The following is a 20,562-nucleotide window of genomic DNA, read 5'->3' as shown; positions in this document are numbered from 1 at the left end:
GCACCAGAGGCAGGTTGTCAGGTCGGCGCCAGAGGCAGGTCACCAGGTCGGCGACAGTGCCAGGTCACTAGTTGGAAGTCCACCATTTTGGCTAAGGCAAGTTGTCGCTTAGGTTGTTCTAGGTGTCACCTAATTGTTCCGAGATGTCATGTGTCATGATGCTAGTGGAGGGTCGAATCTGCCCTCATCAGATTCCAAGTTAGATTTTTTAACTTTTTAATGGGTGAGAAAAGTACTTTAAAATAGTAGAAAAAAACAACAACTCTGATATGGAGTTCACTCTTTCACCGTGTCATGTGCAGGATAGCAATTAACTAACTAACTTTTCTCGTGGAGCTTGACTCGCCAGAGACGAGAAAAACGATCATATATACTTTGGTTCTAGACGGAGATTTGGTTTCAAGGAGACTTAAATCTTTTATTTGATTATTTTGAGGATAAACTTCTTAAACTACTCTTATGTTTTAACTAATTGATTAAGTGTATCCTTACTGTTTGAAAATTGATTAACACTATTCTTATTGTTTCTAACAATAGATAACTCTACCCCTATCATTAGCATCCTTTAATGCTCCTCACAATCTATGCACTTGTGACCCCACGTCACCTATACATTTTTTTAAAATCCAATATTACCCTCGTACCTAGAGTCCCCACCCCCTCTCTTCTAATACCTCCCCCTCCGCCTCTCTATGGTCTCTCTCTCGATTCTCAATCTGCGGATGCAAACAGATACACGTCTTCTCACAGTCTCACTCACTTCTCCCCTCTCGGAGCAACTCCATTTCTGATTCGTCTTCACTTCTTGATGCTGCCTATTATGTAATTTTATCTTTGCAATTCCATCTCTAAAGTCGTCCAAATCGTTTGATTGCAAATATGTCGGCGTGGAGGCTTTCCAGCTCCGTTGGATCAGTAGTCGAAGCCAGAAATCGGTTCTCTTCAATAACGATGATAGGGTTGAGGTCTATAGTGACAAGTTGCAGAGCAGTTGTTTTGGCGTGTACCAAACCCATTTGATTTGAGTATGAAGCCAGTGCGTGGAGAGACTATCATCGGGTAGTGAATAGAGCACTCGTCTGTATCTGAGCAGTGGAGGAGGTGATGAAACAGGGACGAGGGTGAATGGGGGGAGAGAGAACGAAGGGATGAAGAGAGAAGGATAGAAAGAGAGGGAGGGAGCCCTTCGTCGGTGGCTGTTGTCACCTTGCGACGGTTGTGCCGAGAGGGATATATATATAAACAGGGACGAGGGTGAATGAGGGGAGAGAGAACGAAGGGATGAAGAGAGAAGGAGAGAAAGAGAGGGAGGGAGCCCTTCGTCGGTGGCTGTCGTCACCTTGCGACGGTTGTGCCGCCTCGCCGAGTAGTCTTTGGTCAAAACAGCAGTGGCTGCAGTCATTCTCTCTCATTCATCCCCTACTTCCTTCGAACAAAAGACAACGGCAATGGCACCCCTCCTGGCGATTTTCTAGTCCAAACAACCCTTCGTTCCGAGAATGGAGCAGCGGCGATGATTTTGTCGTCAAAAACACTGAAGAAATCACCGAAAAAACAAGATTTTAATCAAATCACAATACAATTTGATGATCTGGGGTGACTTTAAGAATATCACCAAAAATAGCTCGGTGAAAGCTTCATCACCAGTTCCGGTGACTACTCAATACCAATTACCTCGTACCAAAATGATCGGAAGAAAAAATAAAAAAGAAACGTAAAAAAAAAAGAAAATAACAGGGGAAAATTAATGACGATTGGACTTACTTGATCTTGAAAAAGGAGAATAGGAGTCTCGCAACGGTGGCAAACTGTAGATTCTCCCACAGGCAGAATCGGATGTTATGAAACGGGTTTTTAGGTGCAAAAATGACAGGGATGTAAGTGCTGAAATCACTGACTTCAGTGTTTTTTTTTCTTTTTACTTTTTTATTTTATTTTATTTTGAAAATTTAAAGAAGAATAAAGGGTATGTAAAATAGTCTTTGTCGTCTTTATGTTCATGAACGTTAATAACAGGGGTAAAGTTAGTCAATTATCAAAAATAACAAGGATAGTGTTTAAACAGTAAAGATGCACTTAATCAATTAGCTAAGTTTACCAATGAAGAGAATAAACAACTAAAAAATCTTAACGGCATTTGTCGAATTGTCTCACCGTAAGTCATTAAGCTGATATTGCATAAGAGGGGATGTGGCCCAATGAAACGTATCTTCAGCAGGCTTAAGTCTTTTGCTTGAGGAGGGAAGAACTTGCGAATAAACTGCGGCTTTGTAACAATGAATGTGCGGGGCACACTTTGTTGGGAGCCAAAGCCTATTATTTTTGAAATAGTTATTTAATGTTATTATGTTAGTGGGTTGAGTGGCAACTATTTTCCGTTTTTTTGAAGCGCAAATACAAATTCCATTTAACAAACAACAAGAGAATTATATCTCAAGAGAGACCATAAACTGCAAAAATTTTGGTAAGCACAAATACAAATTCCATTTAACATGAGTAGCGCATAGAGAGAAATACGAACACAAGTTACGACAGTCAGCAATTTAAGTATAAATTCTCAAGGAGGTCTTTGAAGCAATTGATACTTTTCATTACTGTGACTTTGTGTCGGTTTCAATCATAATTGAATCCATTAACTGTTGTGGCCGAGCTTCAGGCCTTCGAGAACTGCACAAGACTTAAACCTCCAAGAGCTCCAAGGTGGTTCAAGAACTACACAAGGCCTTCAAGAGCTCCAAGGAGGTCTAATTTCTCCCGAATCAAATTATTATTATTATTATTTAGGTAAAAAACTTAAACCTTCTTTCACTTTTGTCCTAAATACTGAAACATCTCCTTCTTATTTAAATTGGACTAAGACCTCCCATGTCTTCTAACGTCATACGACAAAAGCCGCCTCCTATGTTAACATTCTATCCACATCTGTTAGCGTGTGACATCATGTGGGGAAATTGCTACGACTGCCACGGATGATCATTAGTTTTGCACATCATACCGATATAACAGTTTACCGTGATGGTTCAACATGAAGGGGAAAATTGCTATGACTGCATGGATGATCATCGTCAGATTGTTATCGGGTTCATACAAGAACAAGCTGGAATATTCATATTTGTGGTCGAATTGTCCTTTTTATTGTGATTCTAAATCTTTTATTATTCAGCTCTTTAGCATTTCATCGTATTAGTCGTGATACAAATAAACTGACTCATATGTTAGTGTCTTAGTTAGAGAGGTTTTGTCTTGAATGAGTTTTAGTCCCTCTTAATGTAAATTTCCTTAGTGTTTAATGTATAATTCTAACCTTCCCGAAAAGAGAGACTCCCACACAAATTTTAAATAGATTATTTCCCTCAACTCTGATAAATTGACCAAGAAAAGCTAAACAGATTTTGCAATAATTATTTCGCGTGTAGATTTCAAGTAGTGTGACTCTCTTCTCCTTTGCACTTGTGTAGCATGTAACAACATTTGTGCTCTCTCTTTGTCATATTGTTTGGTTAGTTCTAATTGAGCCACGTTTTATTCATGAACTGGGTTGAATTGCTTTCAAGGTTTGCAGGCAGCATGGTTCTTGTGAGTTTCCCTTCTCTTTTATCTTGAGTCTTGACTTCTTGTGAAGTTGGAAGTTGGAACAACAAGTTGGAGTGTTGAATGATCCATCCATCTTCCTTTCAACAGTTGTCACAACTCCACAAGAGTTAGCGATGGGAGTAGCAAACTCCACATTTCTTTTGCGTTAATCAGAAGAATACCAAATGGTCAAGTAAGAGATGATATCATTATAAATACAGATCTAGGAGATATTAAACAACAAGTAACGAACGACTGGTCGAGTTCCATAGCAATAATTTTTCCTTTTAATATTAACAGACATGCCTATCATACCTTGCCTTCTTTCTTTCTATGGAAAATCGATCAGTTGTGATACCGAAAAAATATGGCACATGAAGAATCAAAGCATTCATGAATTGCCATGAATATCATCTGATCGGTCACGATACCGGTTGTTTTCGGTATCATAATCTAATCTTTATTTCCATTCTTGACAAACTTGGATTATAGCAATTAAATGAAATCAGGGAGGCCTTTGAGCATCAGGATGATTGCATTTCACGAATCAGGCACTTACCCAAAACACCCAATCAGCAATGTACACTCAATTTTGCCTTTTTAACGGACGGTCAAAAATATCTCAATAATGTCAAATCTAAATATTGTTGACGAAAATGTTAGGCCTTGATCCCCAACCTCAAGTAGGACCAATATATGTTCCACCGTGAAGATGCTCTATTCAAATTCCTTGGGACCGTGGTGAGTCCCGGTTGGTGTCATGGAATTCAAAGTTTTATGCTGAAAACAAAAGATTTGTCCTTTAAAGAAGGAAGAATCTTGGAACGTAGAGTGCCCTTGCCCTTTAAGCTTAAATGGGCGTTTGGTAAGTGGTGCAAAATTGTAAATCGAGGCAAATTTATACTTTGGCTTGGTTAAAAACGTAAATTTGTTTATTTTTTCCTGATACTTTTGCATTCAAAATGGAAGCAAACTTTTCTTTTTTGTTTTTACTCAAAGTCGGTCGATATAAAAAAGTAGATTCCATCTTGATATTCCTATTTGCATTTTCACTTTTCACCAAATTGGCATTTTACATGGATACATATGACTTTTGCATTATTAATAGATGAACAAAAGGATTACCTACATGGCAATGTTTTGACAAACGGAAAATCTATAATATTGGAAAGACATGCCACAAGAGCTTTGACCAATCAAAGCACTCTCATATCATGTGAGGGCCGGTTCGTTGGTGTGTTAACTATTTATTTCAATATTGACATGGAATCAAATCCTGCAACCAGCAGTTTGGGGAAAAAGGGGTAAGCAAAAATTATTAATGGTGCATGTCACTAAACACAAAAACAAAAAAAAAGCATCCTCATGGATTGTGAACTGCTCATCCTTTTGTCATTTGAGTCATTTTGGACCAGTAACTTATTGCTTAAGTTACAGAAAATGGAGCTGTTGGCTTGACTACTGAATAACAGAATAAAAATATTTTTGCTTTTTAGACATATGTGGATAGTTGGCCAAAAGTAATACTTGTGCTTTTAAAGCTTTCTGTTTGGCTCTTGTACTTTTTGGGGTCCTTTTTTTTTCATCAATTAGGTCGTTATTCATGGCATTCATCCTGTCAAATAAAAGTTATCAGGTAAAAACCTGGCAGCAAAATTGTTAAAGAAGCTATGCCTTAATGAAGAGTGCCAAAACGCCCACTATCCACTCAATTCCTTTAAATTGAAATGATTACATCCCCAATTTATTTTTAATTCATGTAAACAATGAAATTCAAAGGCTGAAGAAAATCCCTTTCTACCGCAGAAATGAACTCAGTGCATGGAATTGAGAAACATGAGAAATTGACACAATTCTTCCATCAATTCCAATTTTAGTCTGAATAGAGCCTCCTAGGAACTGTATGGATTTCTGCAATATAGGAAGGGGGCCATTCGATAACGGGGCCGATGTGGCTGAACAGCTTATTACTTTGTCTTTTAGTGGATAAATAATCCTTTAATGACAACAAAACATCCCGTGCATTCAGCCATTGAGAAACTCCTAACCTACTTTACTTAATGACTCACTAAAAGACAGAGGAAGAAGTCATTCAGTTCAGCCATTTCATTTGTTATCAAACAGCTTATCAGCCTCTCTCTCTCTCTCTCTCTCATACTATTTTTTGGTACTTTAACAGTTAACATGGGATATTTTTCTAATGTAGGAAATCAAATCCAAGTCTTCATTTTGGGAGGGATGCTTTGGTCATAATGGGAACAATAGAAACTAGCTACTAAATCACTAATTCAGATATTATTTTGTTTTCCTTACACTAACTATCAAATTTTGTCACGTGAAAGGGCCTTGTAGCTGATCCAGATTAACCATTGAATAGGGGATTCACTATATTAAATCATATACCCCATTACCCTATTTTGATTTGGTAGTTTTGATCACATATGCCACTCAAAATTTTAAATTTCTCAATATAGACTTCAATTACATTGCCTTTATTAACATTGGTTGCATGTTAAATTTACATTTCAACCAATTACATTAAAATTTATTTAATTTTCATTGGCTTACCTTTTATAAAGTGTACTTTTACGTTTAACAAGGTATATTTACAATCGTGTTCAACTAATAATGTCTTTTATTGTACAATATAACAAAATCTATGGTACAATGGATGTACAATAGATTTTGCCTTCTCATAGTTTATAAAAGAGGGTTTATTTTGCGCATTTGTGAAGGTATTTTACATGTGGTGAGATAAACCTTTTTTGGGGATATTAAGCCCCTTAGGCTGCATTTATTTTCCGTGTAAATGCTCTTTTGCATCGATGGAGTTGAGGCACGATGGTTCGATAAGAGTGTAAAATACGGACCGGCCATTGTGTTGATTTACATTTTCTGGTTTGTTGCAGCGGGAGATGGTGCAGAGGAGGAGAAGCCGAAAAAGCGAGATTAACAGAACTTGAGGCGGCATAGAGTAGGTCACCGCGAGGCAACCAATATAACAAGTAACAGTCCATTGCTTGAGAAGCTGAACCACATTCACTGTTGAAGGAAGGTCGTTAGCGTTTTTTACCCGAGACTTGAGACCTTGCATCTGCACACGTTTTGGTAGCCTTTTTTACCTGCAAAAGAAAGAACGTAGATGATTAATAGGAAGAAGGGAACTGTGAAACGTTCTATGCCCTGGTTTTGTGAGAAATAGAGCACGAATGAAGAAGAAAAGAAACGCTAAAACTTTATTGTGGCTGGTTTTATTCTATTAAACGCTCTGCCTCAGGGAGGGAGAAGAGGAGGAGCAGGTGGGAATGAGTGAGGGTCTCCCCTCAAGGGTGAGTGAAGACTGAAGAGTTCAGTGAGGAGGGTGTTAGGGTGTAGTGGAGACCAGAGAAAACATCAAGGCAGGTGGCAGCAGTGGAAGAGAAAAAAAAGGTGGGTGGGAGAACCGGAGAAGAAGAGAGGAGAAGAAAGAGAGCGAAGCGAGCGAGAGAGAGTGGACGATGCATATCGATGTATTTATTACATCGATTCTTGATTTAAATTTAAATTAAAATATAATTTTACATCAATTCTCAGTGTAAAATTACATGTTTATCAAACGCTAATAAAATCGAACTGGGGTGTAAAATTTACCCTGGTTTGATTTTTCCCCCCAAACAAACGTAGCCTTAAGGTTTCAAAAAAACCCTTTAGGCTCAGTTTGAAAGGAGTACAAACGCAAGTATCTATGTGCAAAACTTTATATTTTGTATATATTTGTACTTTACACATTTGTATTTGTACTCCTTCCAAACTAAGTGTTATATGCAGTTGAAAAATAAGCCTGGATAATTGTTTTTTAAGAAACAAGTCTATTGTGAATAAGCTCAAAATATTTGGCTTTTATTTTTTTCAAGCACTTCTTAAAAAATCGTTTATTGCATTTCTGGCACATCTTGGTCCACCATATAATTTTCAAAATACATGCCTGTACCACCCTACTTGAAAGAAGAGCTTTTTCACCAAACACTTATAAACACTTATTAGGATAAGCACTCTTTAAACAGGGGCTAAATTATTCATTAAGCAAAAGAAAAGGAATCCTGCATAATATCATAATCTAAGAACAGAAGAAGACTTCACATCCTAGAAAAAAGCTAGGAAAGAAAAAAAAAACAGAAAAAAAAGGAAGAAACAAAAGCAAGCACAACTAGAAAGGTAACTAAACTAAACTAATGAAAGGGTCCTTACACTTCAACTATTTCTAATTCTAACATAGAAGATTTGGACCGTTGAGGGTGGCTCATCAAATGACCCGACCAGCAAACTTTGATCTCAGAGAGAAAAGGGTCTACCAATCAGCTCAAGTGTGTAGCCACCCTATGTGGAGACTCCTTTTGACAATCCAGATAGTCCATCAGATAGGAGATCAGATCAGCAATATATTCACTCCCACGAAAAATGAAAAGGGTGGTCCTTCTCTAAACCAAGTTGCCATGTGAAGGATCATTAGGTTGTTTTGGGAAGGTAAACTACCCAACTAGCAGCTAGCGAACACTCCATTAGAAAGAATTTAAATTTCTAACAAATATTATGTATATATAATTAGAATTAGAATTATTTGATTGATCTGTTTCTTTCTTCTTTAACAATGGGGCCTATCTGATCATGGGTCCTGATTTTCTTAACATTGACACGTGGCAGCTTATGGGAATATGCCACTATTGCCATAATGAGGGCGTTCTCATTGTATCATGCTTTTTTTTAAAAAAAAAAAAACCTGATAACATATTGGAAGGTAGTTGAGTGAACCGAGCGTTTTAAATTGTTTGTGGTATAATATAATCTTAACTTGTTTGGAGATACAAGTGAATGCATGGTAGGGGTCCGGCTGTCTGGGGCCCAACCAAAAGCTTGGAGAAATTGGCCGACTTTGGGGGTGGGGATCAAGTCAGAACCCTCAAGTCAAGCATGTCCCCAATTGTATATGTCATCACTCATGACCAAGCTTGGTTTACACTAAGCAGACCTGATCAAATTGGACAATTCTCGGTTAATTATTGCCTGGTTTAACCAGCTCCAAACTTCTTGCAAAACTGGAAAATTTACTATGTATATGTTTGGTTGCATGGGCATTTATTGGTGGTGTGTTTCTTATATAAATGTTTATTTAAAAAACGTTATTTTAAGTACTTATTATTTTTGTTGGTTAGTTGGTTGTTTCAAGTAATACGTTATAAAGTTACTTTTCACTCGGGTTTAAAATGTGTCATATAAGTTATTTATTTCAATAAATGCGAGAGCATTGGGGGAACGGGAATTTGAAGTTCCCCCAATACATAAATCTAAACAATTTTGTCTTTTAATATTAAAACCAAATATTGATTTTATGTGTATAATAATGGCCAATACCTATGTAACAGTTATGTGAAAGCATTTTTTCTAATAAACACCCACAAAACCAAAGGTAGCCTGTGGCATGGTTTTGTTGGTTTAACTGGCGGTTCAAATTTTCAATATGCCCTATGCAAAATCCATCAAAAAAACTATGATGACTCACTGGTTCAGGAAGTGAGATAGAGAAGTTTTAAGTCTGAACCACCCCTGGCCCTGGCTTGGGCCTTGGGCTACCATGCATAAAGAAGAAAAAAAAGGAGAAACAGATGTATCTACTTCTACATCTCATCTTTGATAGGATCTCAACCGTCAAAACAGGACCAAGACATCCCCTCTTCAACACAGAGGATAACAAAGGGTACAATTCTTTCTGGGGAGGATTCGTAAATCCAACCCACCAAGCTATTCTTAGGAAGTTATGGAGTATATTCGTTGTCTTTTATAAAGCGGACTTCAAATCCACGACAAAGTCCAATTTAATAATTCCGAGAGAGAGAGAGAGAGAGAGATACAAATAGATAGAAGAGTCCATTTACCGTATTTACTCGTATAATTTTTCTAAACCATAATAATTTCTTCCGGAGAAACATTGAAACAAATATATTGAGGGAAGAGGGGAATTTTTTGAGATCGAACGTCGCAAGGGAAAAAAAAAAAATAGAGAAGGTCAGTGGGCATGCATTCGTTTTATGTTCTTCAATTCGATCCAGTTTTTAGGGTGTAGTCTGCTTACTTTTAAAATAAGTTTTAAATTCAGCGTTTCTTCTGCACTGATTTAGTTTATTTTGTTTTTGTTATTTGATGAAAATTTGAATCTGTTGCAGATAGGAGTTCAATTTGTGTTTGTATGTTGATCATAGTTTTTGGTTATATATGTATTTTTTACTTTTGTAATTTTTTCGTCTGCGTGTATATTTTTGTTTATTTCTGTGAAAGTGTTAGTAGACCTTTTTTGTGTTGGTTTGTTATTATCTGTTGTTAACGAGTGTAGATTGTTTTTGCATCTTGTTAGGGTTTGTGTTCAACAGTTTGTCTTTGTATGATCAGGTTTTTAGTTTCTAGGGTTATTTGTGGTTTGTGTGCTAGGTAGTAGATCGTTGTAATTTCAATTGCACTGCCTTATGAATTTTCTTAGAGCAGGTATTGTAGCTTTGTAGGGTTTGTTTCTTTTCTTTTCCTTTCTTTTTTCTTTTGGTCCTGGCTTTTCTTTTGATCCTCACATACCTATTCTTAGAAGTGGACATATTATTCTTTATTAAAAATTAATTTTTAAGGCATAATCATTTGTTTTAAAGCACACTTATATATTTAGATAAATAGATAAGTATGGTTTTTCCTTAAAAGTAATGTTTTTTAAGATTTGTTCGTTTCTCTGCTTCTTGTTGGCTTTGCTAGTTATATTTCTAGATTTCTATTCTGAATCTACCATCCTCCCTCTTGAATCTTGAGTCCATGGCCTGCTCATAGATTTAGATTGAGTTCTTTTCTTCTTTTTTATTGGTTTGCTTTCTGTTCAGATGAGAGGGAGTTCTGATTATTTGGGTTGGATTGTATTTCTTGCAATTTGTTCATTTAATTGTGAATATATATATATATATATATATTTTGTTATATTAAATTTATTTTCTTGGTTGTGACAGGTATTTTCGTGCTATAATATGGCCATCATGAGATTCAAGAAAGGGAGTAAAGTTGAGGTTCTGAGCAAGAAGGAGGTGCCTTCTGGCTCATGGCGCTGTGCTGAAATAATCTCTGGAAATGGGCACAATTATGATGTTAAATATGATTTATCCTCAGGCATCACCAGTGAGGCGATTGTGGAGAGAGTTTCTAGAAGATCTATTAGGCCTTGCCCTCCTCAGGCAGAAGGTGCAGATAATTGGGTGCCAGGTAACCTTGTAGAGGTGTTTGATAATAGCTCATGGAAAATTGCAGTAGTTTCCAAGGTTGTCAGTGGGAACTACTTTTTTGTTAGACTTCTTGGGTTCTCCCGGGAATTCAGAGTCCACAAATCTGATCTCAGGGTGCGACAGTCTTGGCAAGATGACAAGTGGATTGTGGTTGGAAAGGTAACTCTTTATCTGATTTTGTTTCACTCTGCAGCTTAGTTTTTGATAATTATTGTTATTTCTGTTCAATAGCTTCAAAAAGTGTCTTAAGAGATTTTCTAATTTCTATATACCCTAGTTGACAAACTTTTCTGTTTTATGGTTGATTCAGCCATGTCATATATGAGGTTTTTTAATCATTATTTAATTATTTTTCTGGATTTTAAGTTCATAACTTTTTACAGACAGGTTCACTGTTTACAAGTTGTTTTTACTTTTATTTAGGTGCATATTGTCCTTCAAAATTTTGCGCATTTCAGGGTCGAATATATTATTTCTTGCGTAAATATAAATTTTGATTGATTATGTTCATGTTGTTTGATCTAGTTATAGCTTTTCTATGGTTGTTTTAGGTTTCTATTGGTGTCTGAGGGCTTTGTTGGGAATCTTCTCTGTACACAAGTATTATACTTGCTAATGCAAGATCGATAATATTTTTATGTGCTTTTGTCATTCTTTGTATTGACTAATTATTTTTATTTGATTCTTACAGGTTTCTGGGAATTGTAAAGATGGTAAACTTAATAAATTGTCAACATTGAAGTATTGTCAGAAATCGAGCTTCCAGTTCTATGAGCTGCAAAAGGAGAGAAGGGCAGAACTTCATGCAGGGGATGATTGTTTTCCTGTTGAAGATAACATTGGTTTTCGGGAATCCCACATGGTTTCCTCAAGAACTTTGAAGAGAGGATCACCTTATTGTTCATCTCATGAGGAAGTATATGCAGGAAAACCCCACAAAATTAGAGCAGTTGAAAAAGGTTCTAGGTGCCAACGACTGATTTCAAGTCATCCGTCTTCATTACACGAAAAGGTAGATGCTGTTGCTTCACCACGAGAATTGATGGGTGAAAAATACATGCATGCTTCCTTTAACAACAGAACTACTGGATTTTCTGAAATGGAACTCCAGAAGGGAAAACAAAATGGTGGTGTCAAGTGTTTTCTTCAAAGAAGCTTAGAATCTAATGATGCCGAGAGTAGTGCATGCTCTGTTGGTAGTTGTAGTGCTAATAGCATCAGTCCCTATACGTTGTACCATCAATCTTTTACAGATCCTAGTGAGGATAGGGAGAGCCATTCTGATGATGCCCAATCTTCTTGTGGGTGGGGATATGAGAAAAAGTATTCCCTTCCCATGAAAGAGGAAATGACAGCAGAGGTCCATAAATTAGAATTGCATGCCTACCGCTGCACTATGGAGGCATTATATGCTTCTGGGTCCTTAAGTTGGGAACAAGAAGCTTTACTAACAAATCTACGTCTTATGCTCCATATTTCAAACGATGAGCATTTGAAGGAACTAAGGAACCTAGTTTCTTCTGAAGCAAATTTTCCTATTAGTTGATGGGAAAGGAATTTCCTGGAACTATACCTCCCCCCACTACAACACAAAAATCCTTTAACCCATTAGGCTCAATTCCTTATTTCTTTATTGCTCTCACAGGTCACAACATTGCAAGGAGCAAAATGAGTTGTTATATTTTGTATCTCCTGTCTTGGAAAATTCAATGTAGTTGTCTAGATGTGAGTTACTTTGAAAAATTTTGTACCATAAACTCTTACGGAGGAATGAAATCTAGAATTTGAAAGGTTTCCAGGTGTATCCTGATGTTAATTGCTGTTCTTTTTTTTTGTGGATTTGTTGTTGTTTTAATATTGTTCCAGTTTTTAAAAGGACCCTCTTATGCAAAGAGGACTTATTTTAACAATTTATTTGGCAATGCCAAGATAAAAAGTTGCTTTGGGTTGTAATTTTGAAACTTGACGTGCAGTGACATAAAGATCAAGCGATTTATACTTAGTGTCAAATAAAGCCCATTGTGCTGTAATGTCAAAAATGGCATACTATTTTGTGAAATTTATGTAAACCATTGATAAAAAATCATTGATGCAACTAGTTTCATTTTGTGCATCCATGTAGTTATGTTGCACATGGAGCAGCAGCTCATTTAATTTTCAATGACAGTGCTTATATTTGAACATGTATAAAACACTTGAAGGGTTTTATCCTTATGGTTGGGTTTAGAGATAACATTTTGAATTTACATGATATCAAGGATGTAACTTAATATTCCAGAGGCCAGTGGAATTAATGCTTATTGTTTATATCCCTTGTTATCTTTTGTTCTATTCCTTTGAAGTGAAAAAGTTGATTTTGGAACAAATTAATAATATGCAGCTTCTCTATGCTTTCTCGCTTCTGATTTAAACATGCTGCTGGCTCCATTTTCGAATAGTTTAATGTCCTCCATACCATTTGGCATCATAAGGAACTTAATTTTGAGGATACTATTGATGCTTCCCCTGCATTTTCCAGGGCCAAAGTTGGGGGCTTGAACACCTTGCTTCCAAAGGTCTAAAGATGATTGTGGGGTTTTGCCACCTCTCCCGGTGTACACAATGGGGCAATATCTGCATCCAATTCTCTACAAATAAGTCAGTGTATGATGAGCAATTGGTATCATTAACTTCTTTAGTTCCTTTATTCCTTCCATGTTAGGCAAGCTGCCGCCATTTTTCTGTGCTGAAGGAAGCTAGGAAGACACTTAGAAAAATCTTCTTGTGGAATGTCCTGATATGTGGATGCTTAAAAGGTTTACTCATCCACTCCACGTTATTGCATGTTTCCTTCACTTGTTGGCATATTCCTCTCCATATGTTACATGGTTTTATCACCACGGGAAATTATTCAATTCTCATTGATTTAGATATGCTATTCACTATTGGACTTGTTTGGAAATGTCATATCTGGGAAAAGGAAGAAAAAAATCTACTGAAACTTGGAGTTAATGTTTTATGAATTTTGGTATTGAATTCAGTGAAAAGAGGGAAAATCACAAGTGTGCAATTCAATTTTGTACTACATTGAAAAAAACTGACTAAATGAATCATGTCAATGTGATTTTTTGTATCAGAAACTTTTTGGAGGTTATGGCTATTTAATTTATCTTTGTTACCTTAAATGTAAAAGTATAGAGTTGATGAAGTAAGGGAATAATGGTGTCTTCAAAGAAACTAAGCATATGTCTGAACTTCCTATGTTTTGTCAGATGAGAAGGAGCAGGTTATTTTCCTGCTATATATAATATGAAGTCAAACAATCTATAGTTGAAAGTCTTGAGACTGCATTTATTTAGAACTTAGAAACAAAGCAACCAACTATCACTTTGAGAGGAAAATGCATGATTGAAGGAACTAAATGGAACCGCATACATCCAGCCTGATTAGCAAATCACTGACTAAAAACATAGATATATCCATTCCTTTCCTTATTCCGGGTTTCTTATTTCCTGTTTTCTTCCTTTCATACTATAAACATCAATCCATGATTCACTGGTTCCCCCTGGAGACCTGGAGGCCATAGTGTTGCTATTATAGATGTTTATTATAGAGGTGCAGACAATATCCATTGCATCTGAAGGAACTTTAGCATGCGTACATTCATTTTATGTTCAATGTGAGGGTTGTTTTTGTTATGGTCTTCCCTGCTATAAGCATCAATGTGTGACCCAGAGACCTTACATCTCATTCTTTGGTGTTTATTACAGAGGTGAACTTAACATTCATTGTATCTTGACAAACTGTAACAGTATCAACTCCCAAGACTTTATCTTGGTGTGAGTGTGGCTGTCTTTAATGTAGTTATTGTAGAAGACTGTCTAATATAATAATCTAGTTGGAGTGAGGAAGTAGATCCTGATAAATTGCCTAGAACAAGTACAAACTTTTCACCTTCACCCTAATAAAGAAGATTCAACATATAACTAGCTCACCCCAGCTAATAGCATATACCAAAAAGGTATTAACAGCCATCACTTGCCTTCCTCCTCTTCACTCCTTCTGCACCCAAAAAAATAATATTAATAATATTAATTAACATAAAACATCAAGGAGGGGGAAGCAATAAAATTCGTTGTATAAGCTCCTTCCCCAACTAGAGAAACAAGACAATCCATTAGAGAGGTAGCAGGTTTTTTAACCCATCTATGATCTGAATCATCTCCCCTTATCCACCTAATCACAACTTGATAATCTCCTGTGATTTAAACTATATCATAACCAATAAGATAGTCAATCTCAGCCATTGTGAGTAGATAGCAACTTAGCATGAAGTTTCCACTGCTGCTAATAAGGCTTGAATATAATGCCAACACTTGCCTTCATGGTTCTGGGAGAACCCTTCCCATGATTGATCTCCTTGGATTTCCCAAGCTGCATTCATTAAAATTTAATTTACACTGTCATTTTTTTTATCAAAATAATTGATATTATGTTGCAGCAAAAACGTACAAGACTCCATACCCTCATGAACACATCCAACTCTGCCATCCAAATAACACCTCTCCCAGCCGTCAGGACAAACAGGGTAATGAGATTCGGGAATTGTATCAAAAAAAAAAATGGATTCAGAAGTTGTACATTAATCAGGATAAGAATTTCCCTACTTTCATCTCCTCCTTCGACCTCTTGTGGCACAGTTAATTGTTTTCCCTTTACCCCGCTTTTTCACTCATTTGCTATTGTTTTTCTACCAATATCTCCTGAAAGCTTTAGACAATTATTCCTTTTCCAATTGTATGAACAAAGTAGTTGAAAACTTAAGCTGGTTCCTGATGCTCTTGCAATCATTCCCATGAGACTCAATTTCCTGCCAAGTGCTCTTCCATCCAAAATTTCTGGATTCCCAATATGGGTTTCGAACTGTCCTTGATGTGCCAACCTGGACATCTTCCTCTTGAAAAAATAAATGTGAGTTTGCTTAATTGCGAAAGGAGGCATTCAAGTATTTTGTGATACTCTTATTGTTGAAGATGTGTTTGCACATTGAATTTCTGTTACTTGGGTGTAACTGGATTCATGGGGCTGTGCAAATTGAAACGGAAAGCAAGCAGATATAGACATCAGGAACCATTACTTGGTAATGGGCAAAGGGTCCTTTTCTGGGAGGATCATGGTATGGTGATGGCCCCCTTAAAGGACTGTACCCTGATCTTTTTGAGATTGCTGTGAACAGGAGTGCAACAGTGACAGAATGTATGAAAAGGCAGAATGGGTGTTTTGTTTGGATCCCTCAATTCCTTGATCAGTTTGCTACAGATTTTGTATACCTCAGAAGGGAGTGGATTTTTCAGAAATCGGGTGAATTTTCTATTAAATCTTTTTTACAAGGGAGGATGCCTCTAACTTCCCAAGTGATAGGATATGGATCAGAAATGTGCAGTCTAAATTAGATTTCTTTGTTTGGTCTGCGGTTCTGGATAAAATTTTGACAAGGAACAACTTAGTCAGAAGAGGTATAGTGGTGGCGGATGAGAGTTGCATCATGTGTAATAGAAGTGTGGAAACAACGAATCATCTTTTGTTGCATTGAGTCCTTGTACAGGATTTGGGGAAGAATGCTGGATATGTACAGCATTAAGATGTGCTTTCTGGATGATGTGAAGGGATTCATAGGTGCTTGGTTGTTAAGGGAGTTAATCAGGGCTGGTAGAGTATTTTGGAGCATCATCCCTACATCAGTCTTCTGGGCAATGCGGTGTGAAAGAAAAAGCAGAATTTTCGAGGGAGGCAGAGTTCAAAGAGGAGGTTCTCAGAAAAGTATCGGGCATGGTGTTGTTCTCTTGGTTGGCAAATTACTCTGTTCATACAATTTCTTCACCTAGAACTGTTGCTAGATTGGCTCATACAATTGGTCAGAAGGTTAAGTTTTTGGAGGGAAGTACTTTTTGTTTGGCCTTCTCCTCAGGACTGGATGGACCTTATTGTACGTTTTTAATTTGATAATATTAGTTATTTTATGTATAAAAAAAATCACTCTCTGTTCAAAACAGACATTCTTTTTTTGATCAGGATTTTCTTTTTTTTTCCGGGACCAGTAAGATTTTTTTAGTGGTATTGGACTTGTTGTAATTGGATCAGTTCAGTTTTCCCTTGTACAGAATTTCATTGTACAGGGGGTTATCCTTGTATCTTGTTTTGACATTTAATAAAATACTTTACCTTACAGTTTAAAAAAAAGGGGTCTCCACAACAATCAAAAGCTTCATGTGCCTGTAATGGTTAGCAAGATGATTGCTCGGGCAAATGCATTCAAGTAATGTGTGCAAAAAATGCTTTTGGGAAAACATATTTTCACTGTGTCATGTAGAGGGGCTTATTAGTACAGTTAGACTTCTTTGGGTAAGTTCAAAAGGATCATTGAAGATGAGATATGACCATATTTTGATGAAGAGGAAATTTAGTTGTGGGAACAATAGGCAACATTAAATGTAAAGCTACATGGGGATTTAATGTTTCCTATATCCCAGGCAAATTATTTTATTTTCAAATGTTATGAACCATCTATTTATATGTGGTTGAGGTGATAGAGGTTCCATATAATGTGACCCTACTTCCCATAGTCCTTTTGCCTCTGGCATTTTTCTTGGTTGTATGCATTCATATGAGTTGGTAAGGAATTTTAGCATTTTAATAACCTTTGGTAAGTCCCATGTAGATTATACAAAAAGGACTCTTCTATCAAGATAAGAATCAAAGTATCAACGGCTTCCCCCTAAAAAGACTATTCACACCAACCCATGAGAGCCTCGCTTTTAGTTTAGAGAGCCATATGTCCTTCAACACTATTTTGTTATAAAAAAACCTTGCGTTTCTTTCAGACGATATGGTCCCAAACACAGCAAGAGGAGCTTTCTTCCAAACTATGCCCCTTCTTTGTTGGGGCCCTGCAGCTGCGTGCAATTGAAAAAATCTTTGACTATTTCCAAGGTACATCCTTCACCCCAAAGTTGCTTCTCACCCACGTCCATAGAAAATTTGCAATAGTCCTCAGAGTGTAGCATAGAAAATAAGGCTTTGTTGTCAGGGAAAATTTGAGGATAAAGATTCCTTAAACACCTGGGTAAGCTTCTTTGAAGTCAAGCCTCTGAGAAGCAGGGAAAGAAAAAAGGCTAACATTGATTAAGAAGTTTTGAGTGATTTTGGCTAGTGCAAGAAAGAATAATGTTTGAGAGAGTTGTTCAATGGAGATTTAAGTTTGGAAAATACCCTCTTGAAGATGAGCATATGCCCTTGAATTTTCCTCCCATTGTTCAGAGCATTAATGGTAAAGTGATTTTTTCAAGAAAAAGTTGGTATATCTTCAGAAGTGTATTTAACAGAAAAAAACTGTTGACAATACAGTTACCAATAAAAAATGTGGACAATGACAAACTATTAAATCAAAATTACAGGTTTATTTCTAAAAAGTTGGCAAATGGCATTCGTTATGCATTTTTTGGAACTGGTGAAATGAACTTCTGTAATCTGTACATAAGAAAACACAATATACCATGTTTAGGTACCTCAGGATAAATGTTTAGAAAATCAGACCAGTTGATTGAAGTAAACCAGGAACTGGACCTTAGGCTGGTTCAACTCCAGGACCGACTAGTTTTGAAGTTGAACTGCAAAACCTGGGATTGGTTCCCTTTCTGATTTGATGCCACAGTATGGTTTTCAGAACATTGCTCCAGAGAATTTGTCTTCTAGCAATAATCACCAACCATTCTGATGGTTCTTTTGCTTTTTTCCTCTTTCCATATTCAAAGGATGTTGTAAACAATCAAGAACGAGCACCTTTATCAATCTTGCTTTTGCCTGACTTGCAGGGGGTAAGTGACTGATACCCAAGAATTTGATCGAAGGCAGAATTACCATGTCAGGTGGTGAGGTAAATATTTGCTAATCGAGCCAAAATCGTAAGCAGGAGCTTCTCTTTCATCTCTTTGATGACTCTTGAGTCTTGACTGTTATTCATTGTACATTTGCACCTCCTATGACCATATGTTTTCAACCGATATTCGGTTGAGATGTAGTATATGGCTAGTGTAGACAACCTCATGCACTGACCTTTTAATTGAGTTGGTAGTTGGATAAATGTTATGCTTTTCTCTTTTTTTTTTGTCAATTTTCCAGAAATTATTTTAGAAAGGATTGAAATATATTGAACTGTTACTCTGCATGTAACATGTATACTATGTTTACCCATACATTGCTAGTATGGCTAGACAAGGAGTTAAGACAATAAAGTCGAAGTATACAGCATACGGCACCATGTACGGGTATTGGTGGGTATCATAGCTGAACGGTTATCCATCTAACAGGCATGGTTAGTTTTAAGCAAAACAGTTGACTAGATATTAACAGCAATTTCCATTGTGCCAAGTTTGTTGGATATGATAGACATTATTGTTTTAGCAACTTATGGGGAGATGGTGAGATTGACTCTCTTGGAATTCGCAAATCCACTACCTACAATCTTGCTGTCATCTCACATTGCAGTCAATAGGGTCCATTGGTTGTTGTAATAGTAAATTTTTGGGTGGCAAGTGTGAGAGCACAAGTTTGAGTCTGGAGTGGCCACTTTGTGCAAAAAATGCAGCGATTAGACAAGTAAAATTTATGCGAATTTTGGGAGGCAAAGTACCAATTAAGTCCTATTCTTGCGATAGTATCAGCATTAACTATGTGATAGATATTAAATCTGAAGCAGAAAAAATCTCGTCGACTAGGTTGATCTTTTGTCTTTTTGCTTTTTACAAAGAGAAGTTAACATTATATGCAACTATCATTCAAGGGCTGGATCGTCCATTGCAATATTTTCTTATTTCAGGTGCAAGCAAGAAATTGGAGCATCGGTTGTTAAATCAGAGGAGGATGTAGGGAAGTTATTTCATGGTACGTTGTTTTTAAGTGTAACCTTTTCCTAAATTATAGGTTATGTAGGGAAGAATTAATTTGTGAATCATCAAGTCGTTGCATTCAAGTTGCCCGAGGTCAATAAGCATGCTTGTCAGGGAATTGAAAGAAAGGTAATGGTTTGATGAATGCTCGGTTGTATTAGTTAGTATGTGTTTAATGCAGACTACCGTCGATTGGTGACAGTGAGTGGTATTGAACATTCTACAGGCATGGATATGGTGGATTATCAAGCGATGGTGACATAGAAACCTTTCTTACAACTAAATGCTGTAGAAGAAGAGAACGGTAGAATGATCGATGCAAAAGCCTGTGATATGAGGTAGCGGAGAGGAGCAATTATACTGGCACGTAAGAAACGCCTAGGAAATGTGCAGTTGGAACTGGAAGGTGACTCAGCCAAAGGTCGGGTGATAAGAGCTTCTAGAGACTAGAGAGCATGGGGCATGGGCATATGGCTATTGAAACACGAGCACTAAATCAGGATGGAGACCTCGCATCATCTTTTCTGATTGGTTCTTGGGGGGTGGATCTGATAATGTAGTTTTTTTTTTTTAGATTAAAATAAATTACTGGGCCCAGAAGAATACTTGGAGGTTGAATAATCCTTCATTGTTGGAAATCAAACTGACTGAATTGTATGGGTAATGGATAAAACACATGCTGAACACAGAATGGATCTTCCAGATATTTATTTGGATGGGCCAATTGTATCTGTTAGACTTTCTAGAATAAAGCGTACATGTCATGAATGGATTGGTATTCC

General features: G+C 36.8%; 1 protein-coding gene across 12 annotated transcripts; it reads left to right on the top strand.

The window, feature by feature from the left end:
- The first annotated feature begins 9,357 nt into the window (after positions 1–9,357).
- On the top strand, positions 9,358–20,561 carry LOC148842849 (Plant Tudor-like RNA-binding protein). 12 transcript variants are annotated; one of them, XR_016103654.1, is made up of 7 exons: positions 9,402–9,612; positions 10,587–11,015; positions 11,548–11,868; positions 13,375–13,499; positions 18,707–18,768; positions 19,711–19,909; positions 20,007–20,561. XR_016103654.1 is itself a non-coding variant. In XM_088959201.1 (6 exons), exons 2-6 carry the CDS (start codon positions 10,605–10,607, stop codon positions 20,042–20,044), a joined length of 960 nt encoding a protein of 319 aa, XP_088815327.1. In that variant the 5' UTR covers positions 9,480–9,612; positions 10,587–10,604; the 3' UTR covers positions 20,045–20,561. The 12 variants fall into 12 exon arrangements, 3 of the variants coding, with proteins under 3 accessions (XP_088815325.1, XP_088815327.1, XP_088815326.1); XR_016103651.1 differs by having other exon boundaries at positions 9,427–9,612; positions 13,375–13,651; positions 19,711–19,775; XR_016103649.1 differs by having other exon boundaries at positions 9,427–9,612; positions 13,375–13,651.
- Position 20,562: the final 1 nt, after the last annotated feature.

Source organism: Nelumbo lutea, chromosome 8 (genome assembly GCF_056320005.1).
Source record: "Nelumbo lutea isolate HS-2025 chromosome 8, American lotus-T2T, whole genome shotgun sequence".
NCBI classification, from domain to species: domain Eukaryota; kingdom Viridiplantae; phylum Streptophyta; class Magnoliopsida; order Proteales; family Nelumbonaceae; genus Nelumbo; species Nelumbo lutea.
Note: the sequence above shows the minus strand (reverse complement) of the source record. Positions and strands in the feature narration are given on the sequence as shown.

Coding starts and splice junctions, on each gene's coding strand:
- LOC148842849 (XM_088959199.1), top strand. CDS start 10,605: ATGGCCATCATGAGATTCAAGAAAGGGAGTAAAGTTGAGGTTCTGAGC. Junction 11,016..11,547: donor AGTGGATTGTGGTTGGAAAG/GTAACTCTTTAT, acceptor TGATTCTTACAG/GTTTCTGGGAATTGTAAAGA.